Raw genomic sequence first — 12244 nt, 5'->3', positions numbered from 1 at the left:
ATTCTGAGTTGTTTGCTTCTATCTTTATTGGTATGGAACAAAATAAATCATAAAAGTGCTCAAGGTGCCACACAAGAGCCCTTAGCCCTCTGTTATTTTATCTTTGTCATTGCTTTCACTCTCCACTACCATAAACTGACAAACTGTGTTCCACAGCCTGTAGCCATAGGCTATTTCATATATCCAAAATCATACAAATGTAATCTCTTTTGTTCAATAAATAATAGACGTCAATGTGTCCATATTGTAACATATAGCCAACATAGCCTATAGTGTGAACAGCCAAATGATCCGTGAGAGAACGGATTTTCAAATAGGAGGATAGCAAGAGAATGCAACGTAGCCTACTTCTACCCATAAATACTGAGTTAAAGTAACCATATACAGAGCAAACAAAGGCAAAAGCAATAATAGGCTACCCATTTGTTCCACGCGCGCTCTATTTTCCTCTCAGAACAGTGCGCGGGGTTAATCCATAGACAATAAAACCAGGGTTAATCCCACCCACTCTGCTCACCCCCGCAGCCTGGTGCTCAACCACCCCCTCCCCCTCTTCCTCCTGCTGAGTTTCGTGAGAAAACGATCAATTTAAAAACCGTCTGCCTAAAACCGAACGTCGACCAAGTCTACCGTTCTGGAGATGTGATGGATTATAACGGGTTGTTCCCGGAGAAGCAGGTTTAAATGCATAATCAAGGGAGACAAGAGACGGGATAAACAAGGGGTAACGTTAGCAGGCGGAGCGAGAGCAATTGCCGAAGACAAAGGTAACTGTGCTACGAACTATGTGATGAATTAACAGTCGAGAAGAACAGTTGGGAGTGTGCAGGAAGCAGAGTTTGAAAAAAGCTCCAGAGATTGTCTTTTGAAATATGAACAGAGCGACATGCTTTTTTTGTCTCCATCTCTTTCATTGGAATCCACAGATGAGCTCTCGGTGTTCGGGAAACATAACAACCCTAACATGACGATGCCCTGTAATGGTAACGACAGTCAGTCATTATGAGAAGCTAAACTGTAACCGTTAGAGGCATATATGCTCTTCATGGATATACAGGGAGAAAGGAGAGATTCGTTTAAAAACACATTATCAGAAAAAATGATGGTTTGAGAGGCTATAGTTTAGATGTTTGAAGGGACATGTATTCGATAATTTTTGTTCAAGTCGAAAATCGAACTCTAGCCACGAACGCTGGCACTCTGAAATCTATAACGAAACGCACAAGCCACTGCAGAGATTGAGTGGCTTTTCCCACATTCTTTCCCACATTTTTTTCTTGCTAAGTGTGTATACTTGAAGACTATAGGCTACATGTTGATGAAAGAGACTGACATAGATCTACTTATGATATAGATTCAACGAAAGCACATAGCGGTCTATAGGCTACTTTCAGCACCTCGGACAGCGACCAAAATGACACGGCTGCGCAAGAAAGCTCTCATTGCACTTTTCTTATTCACTCTCTTCATCTTCGGGACCATGATGGGCCTCAGAACACTGAAACCCAGCGATGGCTTCTCAGACCTTGCCCCGGGGATGGGAGAGTTTGTGAGGGAAAGAGGAGGCGACCATCGACGGCCAGTCTCAAACGACATGGTAGTTTCCCCTGGTCAGTCCCATCTAGCCAGCGACACCAAAGTCGTCTTCACAAAATCCGACCGTGACTACAGTATATTCTACGACGTACAAATATTCTATTACTTGTGGTATGGCACCCCACAGATGGACGGTAAATATATTCACTGGGACCATGTTCTAGTGCCGCACTGGGACCCTAAGATCGCCCCCAGCCACTCCAAAGGAAGACATACTCCTCCAGAGGACATAGCGTCGAGTTTCTTCCCGGAGCTAGGACCATACAGTTCTAGAGACCCCTCCGTGCTGGAGTCACATATGTCGCAAATTGAAGCGGCTGCAGCAGGTGAGGGATTTTGGCACCACTAACCCCCCAAACTTAAATATTACCATCAAAGGTGTCCTGAACAAGATACTGTACCTCTCAAATATTGAAGTATTAAAGTAGCTTCACTTAAACTCCTCCATTCATCTGCACCCATTTTATGAAGGGTTGTTATAGGCCTATCCTTATGTCAATATTTATACCAGAGACATCACTAACTGTTTCCGCCTCAGGTGTACTGGTTCTGTCCTGGTATCCGCCTGGCATTGCAGACAACCATGGCGAGCCATGTGAAGACCTGGTGCCTGCTGTCATGGACGCTGCCCACAGACACAGCATCAAGGTAACTGGTGAGAGAACCGGTATGTTTTTACAATTTCTGGTGCTTTACTGAATTCATAAATGTCTGGCTGCGGGGTTGGGGTCGAATCCATTCCAATTCAGTCAGTTGGAATTTCAGTTGACTTCCGGATTGGACTGAATTGAAATGGAATTCACCCCAACCCTGGCTGGCTGGCTGACTGGCAGTGATGATTGGTTGGTAGGTGCTTCCAGGTTTATGTTGTTCACTCAGATTGTGTAACAGTCTGTCACAAGAGACTATGTTAACTCCGACCTTTGTTGTAGTAGTCTAAGTGAGTATCAGTCATGGCCTTTGAGCCTAGATAAATACATATAAATATTCCTGTTACCAAAACTGAGTGAGCAGCCACAGTGTACGTCATAACTTCACTGTGTTCACTCGAAGACAGACGCAATGCATTTCATTTTTAGAGGGTGAAGTGTGTGATTTTGGAATGTATTTTCTATGTATAAAACCATCTGTTCTAGCCCACTTTCTTCCTCCATCTTGTATATTATTGATGTAGACAGAGAAAACACATTTCTTCAACAACCTCACAAGTCTTTGGGTGCTTCACAAGGTCCTCTGAAGGCAGACAAAACATTTCTTCAGGATTTTTAAACCGAGGGAAGACAGTTTCCATTTGACTTGGAAGAGTGACTCAGGGGACACGGTTCAAGCCCCTCTTATACTGCTTGACTTTCAGTCTATTGAAGCCATTATAGATGTTCTGTACATTCATGCACGCACCCACACAAGGACACACTCACACGAACAGCATTGGCATAACTGGGGCTGACCATGCAGCCTGAGGCCTGTGTGCATGGCACGAGAGGGTTTCGCACACACACACACACACACACACACACACCACACACACACACACACACACACACACACACACACACAGTTTATACAGCTGAGTAAGGAACTCGTTGAACAGCACATCAGCTCACCTTGCACTCTGCCTCTGATTTCAAAACCAGCCACGACACAAACTGACAGCCCAGGCTCGGTCGCTGCTGTGCCAAACACAGTGTTGCCATGGAAACTGTTTATGAAGACCTTGCAGCCTCTTAAAAAAAAGAGAGCCAGCGAGAGGGAGTGGGTGTTCTTTCCTTTCTATCTAGCCCGCCACGCTCCGTCATTCATGGCTCGACTGTTCTATCAACAGTTGACGGTGAGGTGAAGTAGACCTTTTGCTATACAGCAGCTGAGGTAAACATCCTAGTTGTCAGGCAGTTTAAGACTGGTCCCATATCTGTTTGTGCTGTCTCGACAATGACAGTAGGTGTTGGCTATACAGCACAAAGAGATCTGGGATCAGGCTAGTCTAATCCTGGGGTGAGAGAGGGCAGCTGCCACAGTCCTATTCATGTAATTTGGATGATACACAGTCATCTGTGTCACAGCAATCACAGCCATCTAAATGCTGAGAGACTCCCTGTTGATCCTTCAAGGTGTGGTGTGTGAAATCTGGATCAGATCCAGGTCTCCCTTAAAAAAAATGTTTTTAAACCTCAAGGGATTTCATCCTGGTTTGATGTTTATATGTATGCTGTAAGGCCCTGGTATGGTTCATTGAAGGGTTGGCAGGTATTATCTCTCAGTTGCAGCAAAGACACAGAGTCACAGAGAGAAAAAGGCCTTAGGTAATACTTTAAAGTAGAGAGTATTATTGCCTTAAAGTAGAGAGCAGTATCCTGATTATTATCTCCAGCAGATAAAGTTCACTGCCAGGACACTGGAAGGAATACAACTCCAAAATCCCTTTTATTTTCTTAAAAGAGGATGGAGGATCACTTGAGATCAAAGAGAGGGTGAGGTCCTGAGTTTGGATAATGGGTATGATCGCTGGGAGCTAGGAGTGTCTGCTTCAGTGGTCCGCTCTTCCTCATCCTCCTCCTCTTCCTCGCTGCAGTCTTTCAATTTTCAAGAAAATAAAACTCAGTCCACATCCTGCTCCTCTCTCTAAAGTTAGCTCCTGTCCTGTGCCATTCTATTGCCTTCTATCTTTACACTTGAGACACGCTCTCTCTCTCGCACGCGCACACGCACACATCATTCTGTTTGATTGCTGATGTTACCTGGACCAATCCCTATGGGGCCCCAGAGTCAGAGAAGGAGGATTTATTTAAAGATGATCCACCAGCTAAGCGATCTCTAATTGGCTGATCCCAGCCCTCTGATTGGCTGATCCCAGCCCGGAGGCCTCTGACACACACCGTTCGCTTGGTCCCCAAAATAACTGTCATTCTGGATGGACACTGGGATGCATGAAATTTGAGTACCCACATATTGATTCTCTGAGCCTCAGGAAAAGGTTATACTATTTAAGGATGGATAAGCTAGTTGGAGGATACATGACGAAGCACATTGGTTTTAACAATAATGAAGCATTTCTGAAATCCATTTCCATTGTCCTCTAAGAGTTGCTGAATATTTCCCTCTGTTCATGTACCTTAGGATTATTTTACTATGCCAGTGATTTGAACAGTCAAACTCACAGATGGTGCTCACCACTCACCACACCTTACCAATTGAATTCTGAAGGCATTGCCATACTGCTTTTTAATACCACAATGAAATGGCAATGTGCTGATATACTACTGAATATTACTTCTTCCTTTACAGAACCGTGTTTACATTCAAGTGGTATAATAATGCTTCAAAGACCTTGAAAATGTGTATTGCAGAGAGTATTGTCCTCTTTATTAAGGGTTTATAATGATCCATATGCCTACTCTGTTCACACAGGTGGCGTTCCACATCCAGCCGTACAAGGGTCGGACCGACCTCAGCATGCATGATAACATCAAATACATAATTGACAAGTAGGTTGATCAGTGGAAACTGTCCTATACATCCACATCTCCTCTTTCTCTCTCTCTCGCTCTCTAGATCATTGACAAGTAGATTGGCCTTCGACTGTTCTGTACATCTGCGTCCTCTAGCCAGCCACTCCACTTCTCATCTAATCTCCTTTCCTTTCTCCACTTCACTCTTTCTATCTCCACTCTCACTTCCCCCACTTCTCTCTCTCGCTCTACCCACATCTCTTCCTTTCGCTCTCTCTGCCTCTCAACATCGCACTCATACAGATTAAGATTTTCTTATCACTTACTTTAAGCCAAAGGTCAGAGCTCTGCTTTCCATGTTAATGTCCAGTGACTTTGGAGGTCTAGGGATCTGGAGAAATCTGAGTCCTCTTCAGGTCTGAAGGAGGTAGAGAGAATGAAACTGCAAGTAGCCTTTGTCCTGATTGGATTACTTTCACTTTCATTATTAGAGTATTCATCTGAGGGCTTTAGACAATTGATAGTGCCACTAAAAGATTTGTACCTGTGGAAAAATGTATGAAAAGAGCTTGGCTATGGAACAGACCAGCAGTAGCCTGCAGGTCCCACATCTCTTTGTGCCGTCTTGCCAACTCCAATGGTCATTGTCATGCCAAACATATTCATAACAACGACTATAGTAGAGGACAAACGTAAACGGCAGAAAACGAATGTGATTGTTTATCTAATGAGGCATGATAGTGATCCACCTAAACATTGTCCAAACATTGAGACACCCTCTGCGGTTGGGCGGTAGGGTTGGTGTATCGCTGTCAAGCTTACTGAACAGTGATGATCGTGATTGAGGACAAGCCTAGTACACCTTGTTTCCAGGGAGAGATGTTTCTGCCAACTTCTGCACAACCAACTGTGCTATCCATCTGCCTGAAAAGAAACCACAGAGAGAATGAGAAGGGAGGGGGGAGGGGATGCATTTCTATCATCTGATCTCTCCATCTACAATGTTCACACACTCCAAACTTGCTCTTGAAAATAAGAGCACCATTCCACATAATAGCATTTTCTGTAGACATCTGACACTTCACCCAATTGAGAACACTTCTGTTGGCAGAACCTGCTGTTTTGTAACAAGTGTATATATCCTACTGTTCAAAAGTTTGGGGTCACTTAGAAATGTCCTTGTTTTTGAAAGAAAAGCACATTTTTTGTCAATTATAATAACATCAAATTGATCAGAAATACAGTGTAGACATTGTTAATGTTGATTTTTAATGGAATATCTACAGTTGAAGTCGGAAGTTTACATACACCTTAGCCAAATACATTTAAACTCAGTTTTTCACAATTCCTGACATTTAATCCTAGTAGAAATTCCCTGTCTTAGGTCAGTTAGGATCACAACTTTATTTTAAGAATGTAAAATGTCAGAATAATAGTAGAGAGAATTATTTATTTCAGTTTTTATTTCTTTTTCATCACATTCCCAGTGGGTCAGAAGTTTACATACACTCAATTAGTATTTGGTACCATTGCCTTTAAATTGTTTAACTTGGGTCAAACGTTTCGGGTGATCTTCCACAAGCTTCCAACAATAAGTTTGGTGAATTTTGTCCCATTCCTCCTGACAGAGCTTGTGTAACTGAGTCAGGTTTGTAGACCTGCTTGCTCACGTGCGCCTTTTTAGTTCTGCCCACAAATGTTCTATGTGATTGAGGTCAGGGCTTTGTGATGGCCACTCCAATACCTTGACTTTGTTGTTCTTAAGCCATTTTGCCACAATTTTGGAAGTATGCTTGGGGTCATTGTCCATTTGGAAGACGCATTTGCAATCGAACCCACAAATGCTGATGCTCCAGATACTCAACTAGTCTTAAGAAGGCCAGTTGTATTGCTTCTTTAATCAGCCCAACAGTTTTCCGCTGTGCTAACATAATTGCAAACGGGGTTTCTAATTATCAATTAGCTTTTAAAATTATAAACTGGATTAGCTAACACAACGTGCCATTGGAACACAAGAGTGATGGTTGCTGATAATGGGCCTCTGTACGCCTATGTAGATATTCCATTAAAAATCAGCCGTTTCCAGCTACAGTAGTCATTTACAACATTAACAATGTCTACACTGTATTTCTGATCAATTTCATGTTATTTTAATGGACAGAAAATGTGCTTTTCTTTCAAAAACAAGGACATTTCTAAGTGACCCCAAACTTTTGAACTGTAGTGTGTGTGTAATATAAACATATATACTGTATATACACTGCTCAAAAAAATAAAGGGAACACTTAAACAACACAATGTAACTCCAAGTCAATCACACTTCTATGAAATCAAACTGTCCACTTAGGAAGCAACACTGATTGACAATAAATTTCACATGCTGTTGTGCAAATGGAATAGACAAAAGGTGGAAATTATAGGCAATTAGCAAGATACCCCAAAAAAGGAGTGATTCTGCAGGTGGTGACCACAGACAACTTCTCATTCCTATGCTTCCTGGCTGATGTTTTGGTCACTTTTGAATGCTGGCGGTGCTCTCACTCTAGTGGTAGCATGAGACGGAGTCTACAACCCACACAAGTGGCTCAGGTAGTGCAGTTCATCCAGGATGGCACATCAATGCGAGCTGTGGCAAAAAGGTTTGCTGTGTCTGTCAGCGTAGTGTCCAGAGCATGGAGGCGCTACCAGGAGACAGGCCAGTACATCAGGAGACGTGGAGGAGGCCGTAGGAGGGCAACAACCCAGCAGCAGGACCGCTACCTCCGCCTTTGTGCAAGGAGGTGCACTGCCAGAGCCCTGCAAAATGACCTCCAGCAGACCACAAATGTGCATGTGTCAGCATATGGTCTCACAAGAGGTCTGAGGATCTCATCTCGGTACCTAATGGCAGTCAGGCTACCTCTGGCGAGCACATGGAGGGCTGTGCGGCCCCACAAAGAAATGCCACCCCACACCATGACTGACCCACCGCCAAACCGGTCATGCTGGAGGATGTTGCAGGCAGCAGAACATTCTCCACGGCGTCTCCAGACTCTGTCACGTCTGTCACATGTGCTCATGTGCTCAGTGTGAACCTGCTTTCATCTGTGAAGAGCACAGGGCGCCAGTGGCGAATTTGCCAATCTTGGTGTTCTCTGGCAAATGCCAAACGTCCTGCACGGTGCTGGGCTGTGAGCACAACCCCCACCTGTGGACGTCGGGCCCTCATACCACCCTCATGGAGTCTGTTTCTGACCGTTTGAGCAGACACGTGCACATTTGTGGCCTGCTGGAGGTCATTTTGCAGGGCTCTGGCAGTGCACCTCCTTGCACAAAGGRGGAGGTAGCGGTCCTGCTGCTGGGTTGTTGCCCTCCTACGGCCTCCTCCACGTCTCCTGATGTACTGGCCTGTCTCCTGGTAGCGCCTCCATGCTCTGGACACTACGCTGACAGACACAGCAAACCTTTTTGCCACAGCTCGCATTGATGTGCCATCCTGGATGAACTGCACTACCTGAGCCACTTGTGTGGGTTGWAGACTCCGTCTCATGCTACCACTAGAGTGAGAGCACCGCCAGCATTCAAAAGTGACCAAAACATCAGCCAGGAAGCATAGGAATGAGAAGTTGTCTGTGGTCACCACCTGCAGAATCACTCCTTTATTGGGGGTGTCTTGCTAATTGCCTATAATTTCCACCTTTTGTCTATTCCATTTGCACAACAGCATGTGAAATTTATTGTCAATCAGTGTTGCTTCCTACGTGGACAGTTTGATTTCATAGAAGTGTGATTGACTTGGAGTTACATTGTGTTGTTTAAGTGTTCCCTTTATTTTTTTGAGCAGTGTATATATTTAAATTAAATCATCTCTGACTGTGGTGGGTGCTACACATTGGAGGATTGGCTATCTATGCTCATGATATGTTTATCTTCTTGCATGTTCACTTCTCTATAAAAAGAAGCGTGATTTGCATGTATACTGCAATTCAGATTCTAGCTGCATATGTCAACATGAACTAAACTAAACTAAATCTTTACCTCATAGGTACGGGAACCACGGCGCCTTCTACCGCTTCAGGTTGACCACGGGGCGGATCCTTCCTCTGTTCTATGTCTACGACTCCTACCTGACCCCGCCTGAAGCCTGGGCCGACCTGCTCCACCCCGCCGGCACCCACACCCTCCGCGGCACGCCCTACGACGGTGTCTTCCTCGCCCTGGTCGTAGAGGAACGCCACAAACACGAAATCCTGGCCGGTGGCTTCGACGGCATGTATACGTACTTTGCCTCCAACGGCTTCTCCTTTGGCTCCTCTCACCAGAACTGGAAGGCGGTCAAGGCCTTCTGTGACGGTAACAACCTGCTGTTTGTACCCAGTGCCGGGCCGGGATACGTCGACACCGCAGTGAGGCCATGGAACAACCACAACACGAGGAACAGGGTCAACGGACGCTATTACGAGACTAGCCTGCAGGCGGCGTTGTCCGTGCGGCCGGAGATCGTGACCATCACGTCATTCAACGAGTGGCACGAGGGGACACAGATTGAGAAGGCGGTGCCTAGGAAGACGGTGTCGCGGCTGTATCTCGACTACCAGCCCCGCCGGTCAGATCTGTACCTGGAACTCACCAGGAAGTGGGCCGAACACTTCAACAAGGAGAAAGACAAGTGGCTCATGTAGTGTACAGGACTCCTGACTGGACTGGGTTCGATGGGAATAATGCATTTTGGGTGTGACTGGAGCAAGTAAAAATTAGGAGCTTTTCACACTACTGAGCCAGACCGAACCAAACCAAGCTGCATTGAGCTGGCCTGGTTAGTGGTTACACGTCCTTTATAGTTGCTGGAACCATGTTGAAAATAAAAATGTGGAAAGAAAATAGCACAGCCATCACAGTTTGATTTGGGTCAGCATGATAGTTTGAAAAGGGTAGGAGTGGCCTCACTGCTGGGTATTCTGGGTCGATATGAATATACACTCCTCTATGGATTTATTTAGACAGTTGAAGCTAAAACTTGCAAATTTGGCCCTATTCTCCAGCATTTTGAATTTGAGATAAAATATTTAATATTAGGCGATAGTACAGAATGTCACCTTTTATTTGAGGGTATTTTCATACATATGTTTTACTGTTTAGAAATGAAATACCTTAATGTATCTAGTCCCCCCATTTGAATACCTTATTTTTTCATAAGTATTTGGACAAATTCACTAATAACGTATTAAAGTAGTCAGAAGTGTAGCATTTGGTCCCATATTCCTAGCACGCAATGACTACATCAAGCTTATGACTCTACAAACTTGTTGGATGCATTTGCAGTTTGCTTTGGTTGTTTATCGGATAATGTTTTTCCTAATAGGAACTAAATGGTCATTATAAACTGGGTGGTTCGAGCCCTGAATGCTGATTGGCTGACAGCCGTGGTATATCAGATTGTATACCACGTGTATGACAAAGCATTTATTTTTACTGCTCTAATTAAGTTGGTAACCAGTTTATAACAGCAATAAAGCACCTCGGGGGTTTGTGGTATATGGCCAATATACCACGGCTAAGGGCTGTATCCAGACACTGTGTTGCGTCGTGCATAAGAACAGCCCTTAGATGTGGTATATTGTCCATATACCACACCCCCCCGTGCCTTATTGCTTAAATAATGTACTGGAGTCACTTTTATTGCTTCACTGTTCAAATAAATACAAAGGGGAGTGTATGCCTTTGACTGGAACAAATGGGACTGCTCACACCATTGACTTAGGCCAGGTGGAATTGTTGCTATCAGAGGGCAAGATGGAGGTTCCATTATATTGCTTACACCTATACAATCCTATTACACCTATCCAATCCTCTCAGATCTGCTAAAATGTCTAGGGGGAGAGGGCTAGGGGTTGATTTGGGATTCAGGGGTACACTCATGATTTAACCTGTCTCTGTGTTCATCAACTCTTCTGTTCTTCTCTCAAATGAACATTCCAGAAGACTTTTCATCACGATACCTGGTTTCTTTTTGAATATCTGAATATTCAACAAAGTTTAATCGGTTGGTTACCTCGACTTATGTTAGTGGCAAGAAACGGTCTGTTTTGAGTGACTTAAGTCTATTCCTTTCAAATTAGTTCTGTTATGATGATCGCCACAGTAACGATAGAGCCATTGGGGTTGTGTAGTGTGGGTGAATTCTGTTGTGATGATAGAGCCATTGGGGTTGTGTAGTGTGGGTGAATTCTGTTGTGGTTGATTAGAAGCCATTGGGGTTGTGTAGTGTGGGTGAATTCTGTTGTGATGATAGAGCCATTGGGGTTGTGTAGTGTGAGTGAATTCTGTTGGTGATGATAGAGCCATTGGGGTTGTGTAGTGTGGGTGAATTCTGTTGTGATGATAGAGCCATTGGGGTTGTTGTAGTGTGGGTGAATTCTGTTGTGATGATAGAGCCATTGGGGTTGTGTAGTGTGGGTGAATTATGTTGTTGATGATAGAGCCATTGGGGTTGTGTAGTGTGGGTGAATTCTGTTGTGATGATAGAGCCATTGGGGTTGTGTAGTGTGGGTGAATTCTGTTGTGATGATAGAGCCATTGGGGTTGTGTAGTGTGGGTGAATTCTGTTGTGGTGATAGAGCCATTGGGTTGTGTAGTTGTGTCTGAGGTGAGCTTTGAGACTGACTTATTCTTTCCTGTATTACTTTTAAATGTGAAAATAAACGTATTGTCTGTTTCCTATCTGAGAATACTTTGCGTTTGAAATAGGGTGGGTTCGACTAAGCCAAATCAGCAAGGGTCAGATCCATTTGGGAAGGAGACGGTTCTGTATTACACTCTTCTATCATTGTCAAGCCAAACTGTAATAGCTACTTTATCACTCAACTCAATTAGAAACCATGGGGTCAGTGCTGAATCTGCTGACTACCAACACCTTGTGGACTACCAGTGGAGGCTGCTGAGGGAGACGGCTCATATTAAAGTCTGGAATGGATATTATTATGAACCGTCCTCCCCTCAGCAGCCTCCACTGTTCGCTACGCTGTCCTGCTCCACACACACACAGTACCCAAGCACATCACCCGTTAACACCAACTACCCAACCAGGCTTTGGCGTTGTGCGGTTATATAAATGTCAGGCTTCACAGCCCCGTGCGATGGCAGGCCCAACACTCCTCATCATTACTGATCTTTCTAGTGCAGGTGACAATGATGTGTTCCTACCATTATAGCTCAATGGGTCA

General features: G+C 44.4%; 1 protein-coding gene across 1 annotated transcript; it reads left to right on the top strand.

The window, feature by feature from the left end:
- The first annotated feature begins 558 nt into the window (after positions 1–558).
- LOC111954750 (glycoprotein endo-alpha-1,2-mannosidase-like protein) lies at positions 559–11935 on the top strand. Its single transcript, XM_023974658.3, has 4 exons — positions 559–1922; positions 2135–2244; positions 5002–5078; positions 9067–11935. The coding sequence occupies exons 1-4, from the start codon at positions 1415–1417 to the stop codon at positions 9701–9703; spliced, it is 1332 nt and encodes a 443-aa protein (XP_023830426.1). The 5' UTR covers positions 559–1414; the 3' UTR covers positions 9704–11935.
- The last annotated feature ends 309 nt before the right edge of the window (positions 11936–12244 follow it).

This window comes from Salvelinus sp. IW2-2015, linkage group LG30, assembly GCF_002910315.2.
Source record: "Salvelinus sp. IW2-2015 linkage group LG30, ASM291031v2, whole genome shotgun sequence".
Taxonomy (NCBI): domain Eukaryota; kingdom Metazoa; phylum Chordata; class Actinopteri; order Salmoniformes; family Salmonidae; genus Salvelinus; species Salvelinus sp. IW2-2015.
Note: the sequence above shows the minus strand (reverse complement) of the source record. Positions and strands in the feature narration are given on the sequence as shown.

What these genes read in the sequence shown, in the direction of transcription:
- LOC111954750 (XM_023974658.3), top strand. Translation starts at nt 1,415, where the DNA reads ATGACACGGCTGCGCAAGAAAGCTCTCATTGCACTTTTCTTATTCACT. An exon ending in AATTGAAGCGGCTGCAGCAG is followed by an intron (nt 1,923 to 2,134) that starts GTGAGGGATTTT and finishes TTTCCGCCTCAG; the next exon opens with GTGTACTGGTTCTGTCCTGG. An exon ending in ATCAAATACATAATTGACAA is followed by an intron (nt 5,079 to 9,066) that starts GTAGGTTGATCA and finishes TTTACCTCATAG; the next exon opens with GTACGGGAACCACGGCGCCT.